At 31.6% G+C, this 16,737-nt stretch overlaps 1 protein-coding gene across 1 annotated transcript in view; it reads right to left on the minus strand.

The window, feature by feature from the left end:
* The window catches only part of LOC127717491 (uncharacterized), a 71,040-nt gene extending 54,504 nt beyond the window's left edge, over positions 1-16,536 (minus strand). The window contains exon 1 of the mRNA XM_052223159.1: positions 16,438-16,536. Within this exon, the coding sequence (XP_052079119.1) occupies positions 16,438-16,488 (51 nt within the window). The 5' untranslated portion in view covers positions 16,489-16,536. The remainder of the gene's footprint in view (positions 1-16,437) is intronic.
* Between the last annotated feature and the right edge of the window lie 201 nt (positions 16,537-16,737).

Genomic DNA, 16,737 nt, shown 5'->3' on the forward strand with positions numbered 1-16,737 from the left:
ATGTCTACGCCCCTAATATTGCCATAGAAAGAAAACAAATTTTTAATAAGTTAACATCAAGTAAAGAAATGATGTTGTGAATTATTTTATGGGAGATTTTAACGGTTGTCTAAATAAGAAATTAGATAGAAAACATATGCCCAAGCGTGAAGATGTGGGCAATCATGAACTAAAAAACTTTATTGAAAAAAATGAGCTGACGGACATTTGGCGTCTCAGATATCACTACTGCAACGTCAAACTATTAAATTCCCATTAAAATCCAGTTAAAATCCCAGAAACCCATTAAAAGTCCTGTCAAAGTTTGTAATGACATTTTTAATGGGTTCTGAAAAAACCCATTATAATCCTAAGTAATTGCCATTAATTCAGGTCAATATAGTTATGATGTCATTAAATAGTCATTATTATAACTTTACCAAAACCTGTTCTTATATCATGGCCATTATGTTTTGTAATGAAAAATAATTAATGGTAACTTAATGCCAATTAATTACTAACACATGTAATATAATGACCAAAAAAGGAATTTCCATCCTGTTTGTCTCAAGCGTTATTATGTAATGGTTATTAATTGTATGTAATGGCCATTAAAAATGTTCAATTCAATAACACTTCAATCTTTAATATTGATGGCCATTAAATTATTTCCTGTTAATACAATTATTAAGTAATGACCATCATAAATATTCCATACCATGTATTGTAACACAATCTTATGTAGTCTGATCTAGTTTTTACCACTGATTGGTGTGTATTGCCTGATGGTGGGACCACTCTTTTGATCATGCCAATTTGTGTTTGTTTTATTAATCATTGATTTTGTAGTTTAGTACTCTATTACAGTTGGTATCAAATATTAGAACTTGCGTTTGATGTATATTGGATTTTATAGTTTTCTAATTGACAACCGAACTAAATGTTTTTATTTTTGTTATATATTTCCACAACTTTGAAAATGTTTCATATTAGGAGTGGCATCAATTTTCACAGAAGAGGCACATATCATGCTTTAATATATAGTCCAAACATCAATGATGCACTTAATTAAACATATTTGAATCTTATGACAGAGAAACATATGTAAAATGTAAGCAAGTCATGGCCACGTGTTCTTTTATTTTGTGATTGTACTGAACAGAACGACCTAAGGCAAATTTACTGTCATAGATAATGCGGCAACTAGTCAATCCAAATGAACCCTGTGCCGGTGAATACAAGTTTTTTTTTTATTTGAAAACTTTTAAAAAAACTGATCAGAGTTGAAAAATGTTTTTAATGCGACAACCAATGATATATTTCTCATAAAACCAATTGGGGCGAATCAACTTCAGGCCGATATAATATGGGGCAAGATTGACACTTTGAGGTGAACTTACTTGATTAACTACGTACGGAAGGGGGGGAGGTAATTAATCAATTAATCTTATATTCCAAATGGCTTCAAATGTAATATATATATAATATATGCAATTTTGTTTTTATGGAATTTATTGTTATTCAGTTTTTTCGGTGAGGCTGATAATGTTCGATGGTCAGGTTTCAATTTTTGTCAGATTTCACTATTATCTTGTTTGAATATCATAAGCCAAGGCACATACAATTTAGATTTTCTAGGGAAAAGGGGAGGAGTGTTGTAGCCAGCAAATTTTTTTTTGTACTATACTAACCAAGCATTAAAGGATTTTTTTAGGAAATTCAAAATTTTGATTTTATTCACCTTGTGCTAATAGGAGGAAATTTGGGTTTTAACACTGCTTCAGTGTTAAAACATGGTAAAAAACATCTAAGGGTAGGTATTTTCTGTAACAAAATAGAGTATACATAGGTGGGGAAACCATTAACATACTTTTAACACGCCTAACAAGTATTATGAGATTAATAAGAAAATCTTGTAATTATTGAAACTGTACAGCGAGCACCAGTAAGCCATGGTGAACATTGATTGAGTGTCTCTATCCATTACAATTAAGACAATGGACTGCTTTAGTTTAAGTGGACATTGCAAATGAAGGGAGAAGGGGGTACCAATATACTGGGAATGGGATATTTAACAGCCATTGAAAATGGTTAACAAGTTTGCTATCAACTAATTTTAATGGAAGTTTAAGGATCATTAAATACAAGGCAATTTCATTTTAAAGCGAATTTGACAGCCATTCAAATAAGCCATTAACCATGGCCAATACCAATAATTTCGGTAATTTTAATTTAATGGGTCTTAATATTGTACCTATAATGATACTTTTTACCTGAGGGGGTTGAAATAGAGAGGCTGGGGAAAAAGTACCACATAATGTAAATAAAACAGAAAAAAACGTTTATGGGATAGTGAAATTACGAAAGATGAAATTTTTAAAGCAATTAAATTAATGAAAAGGGATAAATCACCAGGAGAAGATGGCATAACTGCAGAATTTTATCAGGAGTATTTGTTTTAATGCAAAATGAGCTTACGCAAATTTTTAAAGAAACTTTTTTTTATAAAACGCTTTTCGAATCGCAGAGACTTGGAATGATAACCTTATTATATAAAAGTGGGGGGAGAGAGGACATTAAGAACTGACTACCTATGACATGATCAAATAAACTCATCATAAATACCAGGATTGAAATTTTATATTTACGCCATACGTTTTGTCTACAAAAGACTCATCAGTGACGCTCGAATCAAAAATTGATAAAAAGGCCAAATAAAGTACGTAGTTGAAGAGCATTGAGAACCAAAAATTCCTAAAAGTTTTGCTAAATACAGCTAAGGTTATCTACTCTTGAGGTAGAAAGCCTTAGTATTTCAAAAAATTCAAAGTGTTGTTAACCATAAATTATGATAATGTAGACTATAAAATTTGCTAAAACATTCTGGCTGAAAGTTTGAAAATAGTTCTACTATCAATTATAAAAACAGATCACAAAGGGTTTTTTAAGGGCAGAAGTATTTTTGATTCTAATAGAATGCTACAATATATTTTTTTCATTTTATAGATATTGAAAACGAGGAAGGATCCATACTTTTTTTTTGACCAAACCAAAACCTTTTGATTATGCAGAATGGGAATGGTTAGATGCATGTTTAGAAACATTTCAATTTGGGGAAAACTTTCGGGAATGGGTTAACATGTTACTAAAAATGCTAAAACTTGTTTAATAACTAACAGTTTTCAATCAAGATATGTCCCAATTACTAGATCAATCCGTCAGGGCTTTCCAATATCGCCGATGCTATACATTTTACAAGCAGAGCCGATGGCAAATCACAATTAGGGCTAATCCAAAAATTAAAAGAATTAATTTACCCCACCCCAACACAGAAAATGAAAACAAAGAGGTTAACATAAACATGTTTGCAGACGATACATAATTTGTTAATAAAACAGAGGAATCTATTGAGAAAATATTTAAGGAGTAAGACATATACGAGAAAGCATTGGGAGCTTAGATAAATTATGAAAAGACTGTAGGGGTATATTTGGGTCGTTAAAAAGTAAAACACAAAAATATAAAAAATAGGAGGACAAGGGAACCAAATAAAGCATTGGGAGTCATGCATGGATACAGTGTTAATATAGAAGCTATATAAGCAAATTAATGCGTGTCTTGAGGTTTGGAAATCTTGTGACCTAACATTCAAGGGCAGGATCTTAATATCAAAATCATTGATTATATCTAAAATAGGGTTCGAAAAAGAAATGCGAGGAATACCTGAAAAATATAAAAAAGAAATAAACAATGTCATGTGGAATTTTATATGGGAGGGAAAAGTAAATTTAATTAAAAGGAACGTGTGTTGCTTACCAGTAATGGTGGATGGGTATGATTAATATAGACTCGTTCATTAAATCCAAACAAATCAAAAGTATGCAAAAGATTTTAAGATCTAAAACCGATACCTGGAACACGATAGCCAAATGGTGGTTACAGAAGTTTGATATCAAATATAATTGTGATTAATTTTTAGCAAAATGTTCGAATTTACAAATTGGAAATTTTTCCAAAACACTATCTTAATTTAATAAAACGTGGTCTATTTTTTTAAGTATACAAAGTCAAATAAATAAAAACGATATCACATCTAACAATTGTTTGAAAACATAAAAATTCAATACAACAAAAAACCTATTTTCTGCGTTAACTTCGGAAAAAGTGGAATTCTTACAATAAAAGATATTTGGGATGAAAAAACGAAAATAACAAAAAACTTTGTATGCAATATCGTTTAAGATAACAGAAACTGGATTTTGGAATGGACAAGACTGAAATAAGCTGTTCCAAAATCGTTCAAGGACAGACTAAAAACGTCTACGTTCATCCCGAACCACAAAAAAAAAAAGGGTTTTTACATTATAAAATACTTTTTTAATTTAACGATACACAGAATAAAGTAGTTATCCCCAGTGAAATATCTTTGAAATTAATCAAATTCGTTAAATTTAGATATAGTTCCAAAATGTCAAACAAATGGAATAGTCAGTATAATTCAGAATTACCTTGGAAAAAGATATGGATACATTTAAATAAAAGTATGTCCTCTAAGAAAGCAAATCAAAATAGCTGAAAAATTGTTCATAACATCATCTATACGGAGCAAAAACTATTTAGAATCGGCAAATCAAATAATGGTAAATGCCATTTTTGCAAAACAGAAAACGAAACCCTCACACATCTTTTTCACAGCTGTAACATTATATTGGTTGTTTGGGAACATATTTTTGATGCGTTTAAAAAGTAAATGTATTGAATAACTCAACATATATTCCAATGAGAGAAGAACTTATCACACTAGGAATGTACGATTACAACAAAAAGTATAATGTCATATATAATCAAATATCAGTCTAAAAGTTTTACTTCCAATCAATTGATATTATATGCAAAACGGGAACTGGGCAGTTTAATTGAATCTATGGATATATCATTATTTTTGAAATTTTGCATCTTAAATATAACTTATAATTAATCTTATACATTAATAAGCGACTTATCAATTTTGTACTTACTTTCATTTCCTTTTTAGAACATTATACATCCAACAACAGAAATATAGAATACACGAATTTACAATTTCGAGCATGCTATCTTTAAAATCACTGACCGATACATTACAATGTAATCCATGTGTTAAAAGTACAAATGTATATGTCAATTATAAGTAAAGGTAATGTGTAGATTGTAGTGTGTCTTTTGATGTTTATTATCTAATGTAGAATGTTATAAATATGTTGTAAGCAAACTCTGTCTATGTAACGAATATGTCTTTTGAATGTATATTTTATGCTCAAAATTTATAAAATAGATTTTTTTTATAAGAGTCCACCGTTTATCCCTGGACGATGGATAATTGTAAACACAGGGCCCCTTGTGTATACTTCCCTGGGTTATACAAGGTAAATTATATTCAGGTGATTTTCAATAAATTTATTTCAAGTCTTACAAAAAAAAAAATAAAGAAAGAAAAAAAAAAGAAACAATTGTTCAGAGAACAATTGAAGGTCTTTCCACATCAATTATTGATGAGAAGCTACTTCCAGTTTACTCAAAGTTACTATTGGTGTCCAAGCTTTGGTTTCTTCATTCTGATTCAATTAATATATGGTTTCTATAAACTTTTGCCTGAAATAAGGGAGATTATTGCCAACTTCAGGTTTAGAAAATGTCACTTCTGGTCTCATATGATAGCTTTATTTACACTGATTCCAAAAAATATGGTTTATATATACTTTTGCATGTAAAAAGGAGATAATTAGCTACTTCCGGTTTAGAAAATGTCACTTCCGGTCTAATATGATAGCTTTATTCACACTGATTCAAAAAATATATAGTTTGTATATACTAATGCCTGTAATAAGGGAGATAATATGCTACTTCCGGTTTATAAAATGTCACTTCCGGTCTCAAATAAAAGGTTTATGTATGTCCATTCAAAAAATATATGGTTTCTAGGTACTTTTCCATGAAATAAGTGCAAAAATGGCTATTTCCGGTTTACGCAAGGTCACTTCCGGTTGATATTGTTCAAGGTCGTATGTCAACCAACAGTTTGCAAAAGATCTTATGGCTTTATCATGTACCAAGTTGGAGTAATAATCAATTAACCTTAAATTGAATCATTTCAGGGACAATAACTCCTATAAGATATCATTGGATTGTTTCAGACCAAGTGTATCATATCTTAATCACAATTAAGCAAACATTTTGCACTAGTGCTTTAATTTGTAATTTTAAAAGTGACAGAGGAGATCAAATAACAAGGAAAAGTGAAAATTTAGAATATGACCTTGACCTTTGACCTTGGCCTCAATTTCATTTAAATGAACCAAGGAACTCAAATCAATATACCTTAGGTCACTATCACTTACCATGCATGCTATACATTTATATATCCCTTATGTCAAATACAGAAGGGGAAATAACCCTCATATGGAGTTTACGTATTGCTTCGGTCAAAATTGGACAAAACATCCTGAGGATATAACGAGCAATTTGGTAAAATAAATTTGTCGCTTTCTTTTACGGTTACGGAGGAGATGCATGCACAAGGAAAACATTGTTCGGGGAGATAACTCCTACAAAGAAAAGTATTTGGTTAAGCAGGGTCAATTTCAAAGGCGCATAAACTGTTCGATATCATATACGAAACATCTAAGCGACATCTTGCGAAACAAAAATTTATCGCAAGAACAAAATTTGGCGGAAGAAAAAAAAAAAAAAAATCAGAAAAAAACCAATAGGTCTTTCCACAGAAAAGTGGAAGACCTAATTAAAAACCAATTGTTCAGAGAACAATTGAAGGTCTTTCCACATCAAAGTTTTTGAAAAGAATCTAGTTCCGGTTTACTCATTGTTGAAATTGGCATCCAATCATAAGTTTCCTTATACTGATAGGATAAATAAATGGTTTCTATATATTTTTGAGTGAAATAAGGGAGATAATTAGCTACTTCCGGTAAAGTAAATGTCACTTCCGGTCTCATATTATGGCTTCTTTTACACTGATTCCAAAAACATATAGTTTCTATGTACTTTTGTGTGTAGAATGGGAGATAATTGGCCACTTCCGGTTTATCGAAAGTCATTTCAAGTCTTGAGTGATAAGTTTATGTATCTATATCACAAAATATAAGGATTCCGAGTACTTTTAAATGAAAAAAGTGCAAAAATGGCTACTTCCGGTTTTCTCAAGGTCACTTCCGGTTGTCATGTTTCAAGGTCATATGTCACCTTACCTTTTGTACAAGGTCTTATGGCTTTATAATGAACTTAGTTGAAGTTATTATCAAATAATCTTATATTAAGATATTTCAGGGGCACTAATTCCTATAAGATGCCATTAAATTGTATCAGACCAAATGAATCATATCTTCATTACAATAAAGCAAACATTTCGCACTTGTTCTTTAATATGTATCTTTCAAAGTGTCGGAGAAAATGCAAAAACAAGCAAAAGTCACAATTGAGAACTTGACCTTGACCTTTGACCTTGACCTCATTTTCTAAGTTAGGACCTAGGGGCCTCAAATAAAAACATTCCAGGGTTATACGGTTAACGGTTGATGAGTTGAAACCACAAATTTATTTTGTAAAGGTAGATAACTCCTATAAAATTTCATCGAATCGCTTCGATCTAAATTAGCCAAAAATTCCTGAGGATGTAACGAACAATTTGTAAAAAGAATTTTGTCGATATCTTTTTTTGTTACGAAGGAGATGCACACAGATGATAAACAGTGAATAGGGAGATAACTCTTACATAGAAAATTGTTCGGCTTAGCAGGGTGAAATTAAAAAGCGCATAAAATATACGATACAATATGAGAAATATTTAAGCGACATATTGCGAAACAAAAATTTATCGCAAGAACAAAATTTGGCGGAAAAAAAATAAATTAAAAACCAATTGTTCAAAGAACAATTGAAGGTCTTTCCACATCACTTTTCTAAATAATTGATAGGAAGCTACTTCTGGTTTACTCAAAGTTATTAATAGCGTCAAAGTATAGATTTCTTCATACTGATTCAATAAATAGATGAGTTCTATATACTTTTGCCTGGAATAAGGGAGATAATTGCCAACTTCCGGTTTAGAAAATGTCATTTCCGGTCTCATATGATAGCTTTATTCACACTGATTCCAAAAATTTATAGTTTGTATATACTTATGCCTGTAATAAGGAAGATAATATGCTTCTTCCGGTTTATAAAATGTCACTTCCGGTCTCAAATGATAGGTTAACCTATGATCATTTAAAAAATATATGGTTTCTAGGTACTTTTCCATGAAATAAGTGCAAAAAATACTACTTCCGATTCACTCAAGGTCACTTCCGGTTTACTTTTTCAAGGTCATATGTCAAAACAGTGTTCGGGGAGATAACTCCTACAAAGAAAAGTATTCGGTTAAGCAGGGTCAATTTCAATTTCGAAAACTGGCATCCAATCATAAGTTTCTTCATACTGATACGATAAATAAGAGGTTTCCATTTGCTTTTGAGTGAAATAAGGAAGATAATTAGCTACTTCTGGTGAAGTAAATGTCACTTCCGGTCTCATATGATAGCTTCTTACACAGTTATGCCAAATATATATAGTTTTTATATACTTTTGCCTGTAAACCAGGAGATAATTGGCCACTTCCGGTTTATCGAAAGTCACTTCTAGTCTTAAGTGATAAGTTCATGTATCTAAATTACAAAATATATGGATTCCGAGTACTTTTTCATGAAAAAAGTGCAAAATAGGCTACTTCCGGTTTTCTCAAGGTCACTTCCAGTTGTCATTTTTCAAGGTCATATCGCTTTATAATAAACCAAGTTCAAGTAATAATCAATTAATCCTATAATTAGACATTTCAGGGGCACTAACTCCTATAAGATGCCATTAGATTGTATCAGACCAAATGTTACTTATCTTCATTACCATAAAGCAAACATTTTGCACTTGTTCTTTTATACATATCTTTTAAAGTGTTGGACAAAATGCAAAAACAAGGAAAAGTCACAATTGAGAACTTGACCTTGACCTTTGACCTTAACCTCATTTTGTAAGTTAGGACCTAGGGGCCTAAAATAAAAACATTCCAAGGTTATATGGTTAACGGTTGATAAGTTAATAGCACGTACCGACAAATTTATTTTGTAAAGGTAGATAACTCATATAAAATTTCATCGAATCGCTTCGATTCAAATTAGCCAAAAATTCCTGAGGATGTAACGAACAATTTAGAAAAGAATTTTGTCGATATCTTTTTTTGTTACGAAGGAGATGCACACACTTGATAAACAGTGAATAGGGAGATAACTCTTACAAAGAAAATTGTTCCTCTTAGCAGGGTGAAATTTAAAAGCGCATAAACTATACGATACAATATAAGGAATATCTAAGCGACATATTGCGAAACAAACATTTATCGCAAGAACAAAATTTGGCGGAAGAAAAAAAAAAAAAATTAAAAACCAATTGTTAAAGGAACAATTGAAGGTCTTTCCACATCAATTTTCTAAATAATTGATGAGAAGCTAATTCTGGTTTACTCAAAGCTACTATTGGCGTTCAATCATAGGTTTCTTCATACTGATTCAATAAACATATGGTTTCTATAGACTTTTGCCTGAAATAAGGAAAATAATTGTCAACTTCCGGTTTAGAAAATATCACTTTCGGTTTCATATGATAGCTTTATGTACACTGATTCCAAAAATATTTGGTTTATATATACATTTGCCTGAAAAAAGGGAGATAATTGGCTACATACGGTTTAGAAAATGTCACTTCCGGTCACATATGATAGATTTATTTACACTGATTCCAAAAAAATATGGTTTATATATACTTTTGCCTGTAAAAAAGGAGATAATTGGCTACTTCCGGTTAAGAAAATGTCACTTTCCGTCTCATATGATAGATTAATGTATGACCATTCAAAAAATATATGGTTTCTATGTACTTCTACATGAAATAAGTGCAAAAATGACTACTTCCGGTTCACTCAAGGTCACTTCCGGTTGACATTTTTCAAGGTCATATGTCACCCAACATTTTGCAAAAGATCTTATGGCTTTATCATGTACCAATATGAAGTAATAATCAATTTACCTTAAAATAAAACATTTCAGGGGCAATAACTCCAATAAGATGTCGCTGGATTGTCTCAGACCAAATGTGTTATATCTTCATCACAATATAACAAACATTTTGCACTTGTTCTTTAATATATAACATTTAAAATATCGGAGAAAATGCAAAAACAAGCAAAAGACAAAATTCAGAACATGACCTTGACCTTTGACCTTGACCTCATTTTCGAAGTTATGATCCAAGGACCTCAAATAAAAAGACTTTAGGTTAATACGGCTTACAGTTTATGAATAACAAAATCATAACGACAAATTTATTTGATAAAGGTAAATAACTCCTATAAAATTTCATCGAATCGCTTCTATCCAATTAGCCAAAAATTCCTGAGATGTAACGAACAATTTACAAAAAGAATTTTGTCGATATCTTTTTTTGTTACGAAGGAGATGCACACACTTGATAAAAAGTGAATAGGGAGATAACTCTTACAAAGATAATTGTTCGGCTTAGCGGGGTGAAATTTAAAAGCGCATAAAATATACGATACAATATGAGAAATATCTAAGCGACATATTGCGAAACAAATATTTATCGCAAGAACAAAATTTGGCGGAAGAAAAAAAAAAAATTAAAAACCAATTGTTCGAAGAACAATTGTAGGTCTTTCCACATCAATTTTCTAAATAATTGATAGGAAGCTACTTCTGGTTTACTCAAAGTTATTAATAGCGTCAAAGTATAGATTTCTTCATACTGATTCAATAAATAAATGGTTTTTATATACTTTTGCCTGAAATAAGGGAGACAATTGCCAACTTCCGGTTTAGAAAATGTCACTTCCGGTCTCATATGATAGCTTTATTCACACTGATTCCAAAAATATATAGTTTGTATATACTTATGCCTGTAATAAGGAAGATAATATGCTACTTCCGGTTTATAAAACGTCACTTCCGGTCTCAAATGATAGGTTAACCTATGATCATTTAAAAAATATATGGTTTCTAGGTACTTTTCAATGAAATAAGGGCAAAAAATACTACTTCCGGTTCACTCAAGGTCACTTTCGGTTTACTTTTTTCAATGTCATATTCCAACCAACAGTTTGCAAAAGACCCTATGGCTTTATGTACCAAGTTGGAGTAATAATCAATTAACCTTAAATTGAATCATTTCAGGGATAATAACTCCTATAAGATATCATTGGATTATTTCAGACCAAATGTATCATATCTTTATCACAATTAAGCAAACATTTTGCACTAGTTCTTTAATTTGTAATTTTGAAAGTGACAAAGGAGATCAAATAACAAGGAAAAGTGGAAATTTAGAATATGACCTTGACCTTTGACCTTGGCCTCAATTTCATTTAAATGAACCAAGGAACTCAAATCAATATACCTTAGGTCTCTATCACTTACTATTCATGCTATACATTTATATATCCCTTATGTCAAATACAGAAGGGGAAATAACTCTCATATGGAGTTTGCGTATCGCTTCGGTCAAAATTGGACAAAACATCCTGAGGATATAACGAGCAATTTGGTAAAATAAATTTGTCGGTTTCTTTTACGGTTACGGAGGAGATGCGTGCACAAGGAAAACAGTGTTCGGGGAGATAACTCCTACAAAGAAAATCATTTGGTTACGCAGGGTAAATTTCAAAGGCGCATAAACTGTTCGATATCATTTACCAAATATCTAAGCGACATATTGTGAAACAAATATTTATCGCAAGAACAAAATTAGGCGGAAGAAAAAAAAAAATAATCGGAAGAAAACCAATAGGTCTTTCCACAGAAAAGTGGAAAGACCTAATAATAATTAAAAACCAATTGTTCAGAGAACAATTGAAGGTCTTTCCACCTCAATTTTCAAAGTTCTTGAAAAATATCTAATTCCTGTTTACTCAAAGTTACAATTGGCATCCCATCATACGTTTCTTCATACTGATACGATAAATAAGAGGTTTCTATATACTTTTGAGTGAAATAAGGGAGATAATGTGCTACTTCCGGTGAAGTAAATGTCACTTCCGGTCTCATATGATAGCTTCTTTCACACTGATTCCAAAAATATATAGTTTATATATACTTTTGCCTGTAAACAAGGAGATAATTGGCCACTTCCGGTTTATCAGAAGTCACTTCTTGACTTAAGTGATAAGTTAATGTATCTAAATTACAAAATATATGGATTTCTTGTTCTTTTCCATGAAAAAAGTGCAAAAAATGGCTACTTCCGGTTTTCTCAAGGTCACTTCCGGTAGTCAATTTTCAAGGTCATATTTCATCCAACCTTTTGTAAAAGGTCATATGGCTTTATAATGAACCATGTTGAAGTAATAATCAATTAACCTTATAATTGCACATTTGAGGGGCACTAACTCCTATTAGATGCTATTAGATTGTTCCAGACCAAAAGTTACATATCTTCATTACAATTAAGCAAACATTTTGCACTTGTTTTTTTATAGATATATTTAAAAATGTTGGAGAAGTGCAAAAACAAGGAAATATCAAAATTGAGAACTTGACCTTGACCTTTGACCTTGACTTCATTTTCTAACTTAGGACCTAGGGGCCTCAAATAAAAACATTCTAGGGTTATACGGTTAACTGTTTATGAGTAAAAATACCTTTCATACTGACTTTAAATAAAGGCAACAGTAGTATACCAGTAATCAAAAGTCATCAATTAATTGAGAGAAAACAAATCCGGTTACAAACCAAAACAGAGGGAAACACGTCAATTATAAGAGGATAACAAAGAAACAACAAGTACACCGAAGTGCAACAAAAAACCAACGCCAATACACATAGAAACGAACTATTTGAAAACAACTGCCATATTCCTGACTTGGTACAAAACATTTTAAGAAACAAATGTTCGGTTGAACCTGGTTTAATGGCTAGCCAAACTTTCCGTTTTATGACAATGTTACAAAATATCGTTTAACACTACATGACAGAAATACAGCACAAACACACACAAGAACATTCATATCAGAATATACGCACGAACAAATAATATAATAGTCGAAAGAACATGCAAACGGCGGATCAACAAAGAACATGTTCCATCAAGGAAAATATCACAGGATATATAAAAACAGTGACGCGCTAATGTGCAGTTTTAAAATTTGTACAATTAATTTCACAATATTTGTCCAAACAATTTTCAGGACAATATGGTTACAGTGATACAGTGATTAGTTCAATCGCCATCAAAAATTTTATTGATTGACAAATATTTTGGTTGTGTACTGTTGTTGTAACAGTTGTTGTTTGAATGAATTTTGATTAAATGTTGCCATGGCAATTCAATATCCAAACAAAATCAGTGTTTGTTATTTGTTGTAGCTAAATACAAATCAAGTCATCAATGGTGTATGTTCGTCAATTCTGATATTTGGTCATTTACATCAAGTAATTAATTTGATCAAATGATATATTCAATAATATAATTTAATTAAATGAAAATTAAATTCGTGTATTGAAGTAACATAGTATACGTGTACTGAGACTCGACAAATCGAGTCGTCCTTTACTCTTATTGTAATGCTAATTTGAGGATGTAAGAGTTGAGCCGTAAAAGTCCATGCAATTTAACGGTCACTTTTAGCTTGAAAACCAAACGGAGAGGACGTTGAAAAATTTAGACCCATCCTCTCCCACCCATATAAATTGAACTTGTTTGCTACTGGTTTTATTTATTTTTCAGATGCTCCAGTCTTCATACAAATATCCGTCATGGTAACATGCTGAAGCACAGTCACACAACCGGAGCGAAATTTACTTCATTTATAAGACTATAGATAGCCTAGCTGCTAATTCTGAAATATTGCTGAAGGGACCGTCCATCAGTTCACCAGCTTTGGATCGCCCAGCTGTGAAACAGTGATTAGTTCAATCGTCATCACGATTTTAGGAGGACGTTGGAAAATTTAGACCCATCCTTTTCAACCCTTATTAACTGAACTGTGTTTGTTGCTGGTTTTATTTATTTTTTCAGATGCTCGAGTCTTCATACAACATGTACAACTACTCGTTATGGTAACATGCTGAAGCACAGTCACACAACCGGAGCAAAAATTTACTTCATTTTATGCAGACTATGGATAGCCTAGCTACTAATTCTGAAATATTGCTGAATGGGACCGCCCTTCAGTACCAGTTGTAGATCGCCAAGCTGTGATACTGTGATTAGTTCAATCGTCATCAAGATTTTATTGATTGACAAATATTTTGGTTGTGTACTGTTGTTGTACGGTTGTTGTTTGAATGAATTTTGATTAAATGTTGCCATGGCAATTCAATATCCAAACAAAATCAGTGTTAGTTATTTGTTGTAGTTAAATACAAATCAAGTCATCAATGGTGTATGTTCGTCAATTCTGATATTTGGTCATTTACATCAAGTGAATAATTTGATCAAATGATATATTCAATAATATAATTTAATTAAATGAAAATTAAATTCGTGTATTGAAGTAACATAGTATACGTGTACTGAGACTCGACAAATCGAGTCGTCATTTACTTTTATTGTAATGCTAATTTGAGAATGTGAGAGTTGAGCCGTAAAAGTCCATGCAATTTAACGGTCACTTTTAGCTTGAAAACCAAACGGAGAGGACGTTGAAAAATCTAGACCCATCCTCTCCCACCCTTATAAATTGAACTTTGTTTGCTACTGGTTTTATTTATTTTTCAGATGCTCGAGTCTTCATACAATTATCCGTCATGGTAACATGCTGAAGCACAGTCACACAACCGGAGCAAAATTTACTTCATTTTATGCAGACTATGGATAGCCTAGCTGCTAATTCTGAAATATTGTTGAATGGGACCGTCCTTCAGTTCACCAGCTTTGGATCGCCCAGCTGTGAAACAGTGATTAGTTCAATCGTCATCAAGATTTTAGGAGGACGTTGGAAAATTTAGACCCATCCTTTTCAACCCTTATTAACTGAACTGTGTTTGCTGCTGGTTTTATTTATTTTTCAGATGCTCGAGTCTTCATACAACATGTACAACTACTCGTTATGGTAACATACTGAAGCACAGTCACACAACCGGAGCGAAATTTACTTCATTTTATGCAGACTATGGATAGCCTAGCTACTAATTCTGAAATATTGCTGAATGGGACCGCCCTTCAGTACCAGTTGTAGATCGCCCAGCTGTGATACTGTGATTAGTTCAATCGTCATCAAGATTTTATTGATTGACAAATATTTCGGTTGTGTATTGTTGTTGTAACAGTTGTTGTTTGAATGAATTTTGATTAATTGTTGCCATGACAATTCAACATCCAAACAAAATCAGAGTTTGTTATTTGTTGTAGTTGAATACAAATCAAGTCATCAATGGTGTCTGTTCGTCAATTCTGATATTTGGTAATTAAAATCAAGTGATTAGTTTGATTAAATGATATATTCAATAAAAAAGAGATATTACAAATTTTTAGTTTTGTTAATGATGTTTTAAAACTGGTTGTTTGAATACGATCAATGATGCATGTGTTTCAATACATTAAAACATGAAAGAAACAAAGATAAACATGTGTTGCTTTATTTTCCTTGTTTTATATGTTTTCCTCTATCTAATGGAATGCTTTGTCTTTTTCGAAAATATTTTTTAAGTTTTAAATCATATGTTTTCGAAATTAAGATTTAATAAGTTATACTACTATTGGCAAACAGCAGGTCTCCAAACCTTGCACTAGATAATAATTGATAACTCCACACTGTGTTGGTAACAATATGTTACAAAACATATCTTCATGTAAATATGTGTAAATTTATTATGTGGTTTAAATTAATATTAACACGATCTGTTGCAGTCACATGTAACGTGAGCACTGTTAAAAAATGTTATGAATGCAAATTGCAATCTGTATTTTAAAACTATGTGAACTGCACAAAGCACAAATGACAACAGTGACCTTTGGTCCTACCACAGTTATAATATTTTCAAGATTGCTTTTGTTGTAATATAGATATGATAAGTCAACAGTAGTAAACCGCTGTTCGAAATTCATAAATCAATTGAGAAAAAAACAAATCCGGGTTACAAACTAAAACTGAGGGAAACACATCAAATATAAGAGGATAACTACGACACAACAGAAACACAACATTAAAATGTAACACACACAGAAACGAACTATAATATAACAATGGCCATTTTCCTGACTTGGTACAGGACATTTTAAGAAAAAAAAAATGGTGGGTTTAACCTGGTTTTGTGAATAGCCAAACCTCCCGCTTTTATGGCAATGTTAAATATAACATTAAAATGACAACATTACATGAAATAGTGTAAAATATACATAATAGTATATATTTCTTCCACAAACCTTGTCCTGTAAGTTCAGATTAATACAACCGTCAATTAACAACTTCGCCATATCTTCTTTTTCGATATATCTAGTAGAAATAATGTGTAGTGCAGTTTGACCATTCTGAATAGAAAAAAACATATTGGAGGATCAAGTAAGAAACTTGTTCCGTTTTACGAAGTTAACCAACGTTCCGGTTTTCTAAGCGTATAATTCAACCCTGTAGCCAATATCAGTTTTCATTCACAAATCATCATTTATGCATACTGCACATATGTATGTTGATCTCAAAAAGGATTCATTCATCAATTTATATTT

Source organism: Mytilus californianus, unplaced genomic scaffold (genome assembly GCF_021869535.1).
Source record: "Mytilus californianus isolate M0D057914Y unplaced genomic scaffold, xbMytCali1.0.p SCAF_10, whole genome shotgun sequence".
NCBI classification, from domain to species: domain Eukaryota; kingdom Metazoa; phylum Mollusca; class Bivalvia; order Mytilida; family Mytilidae; genus Mytilus; species Mytilus californianus.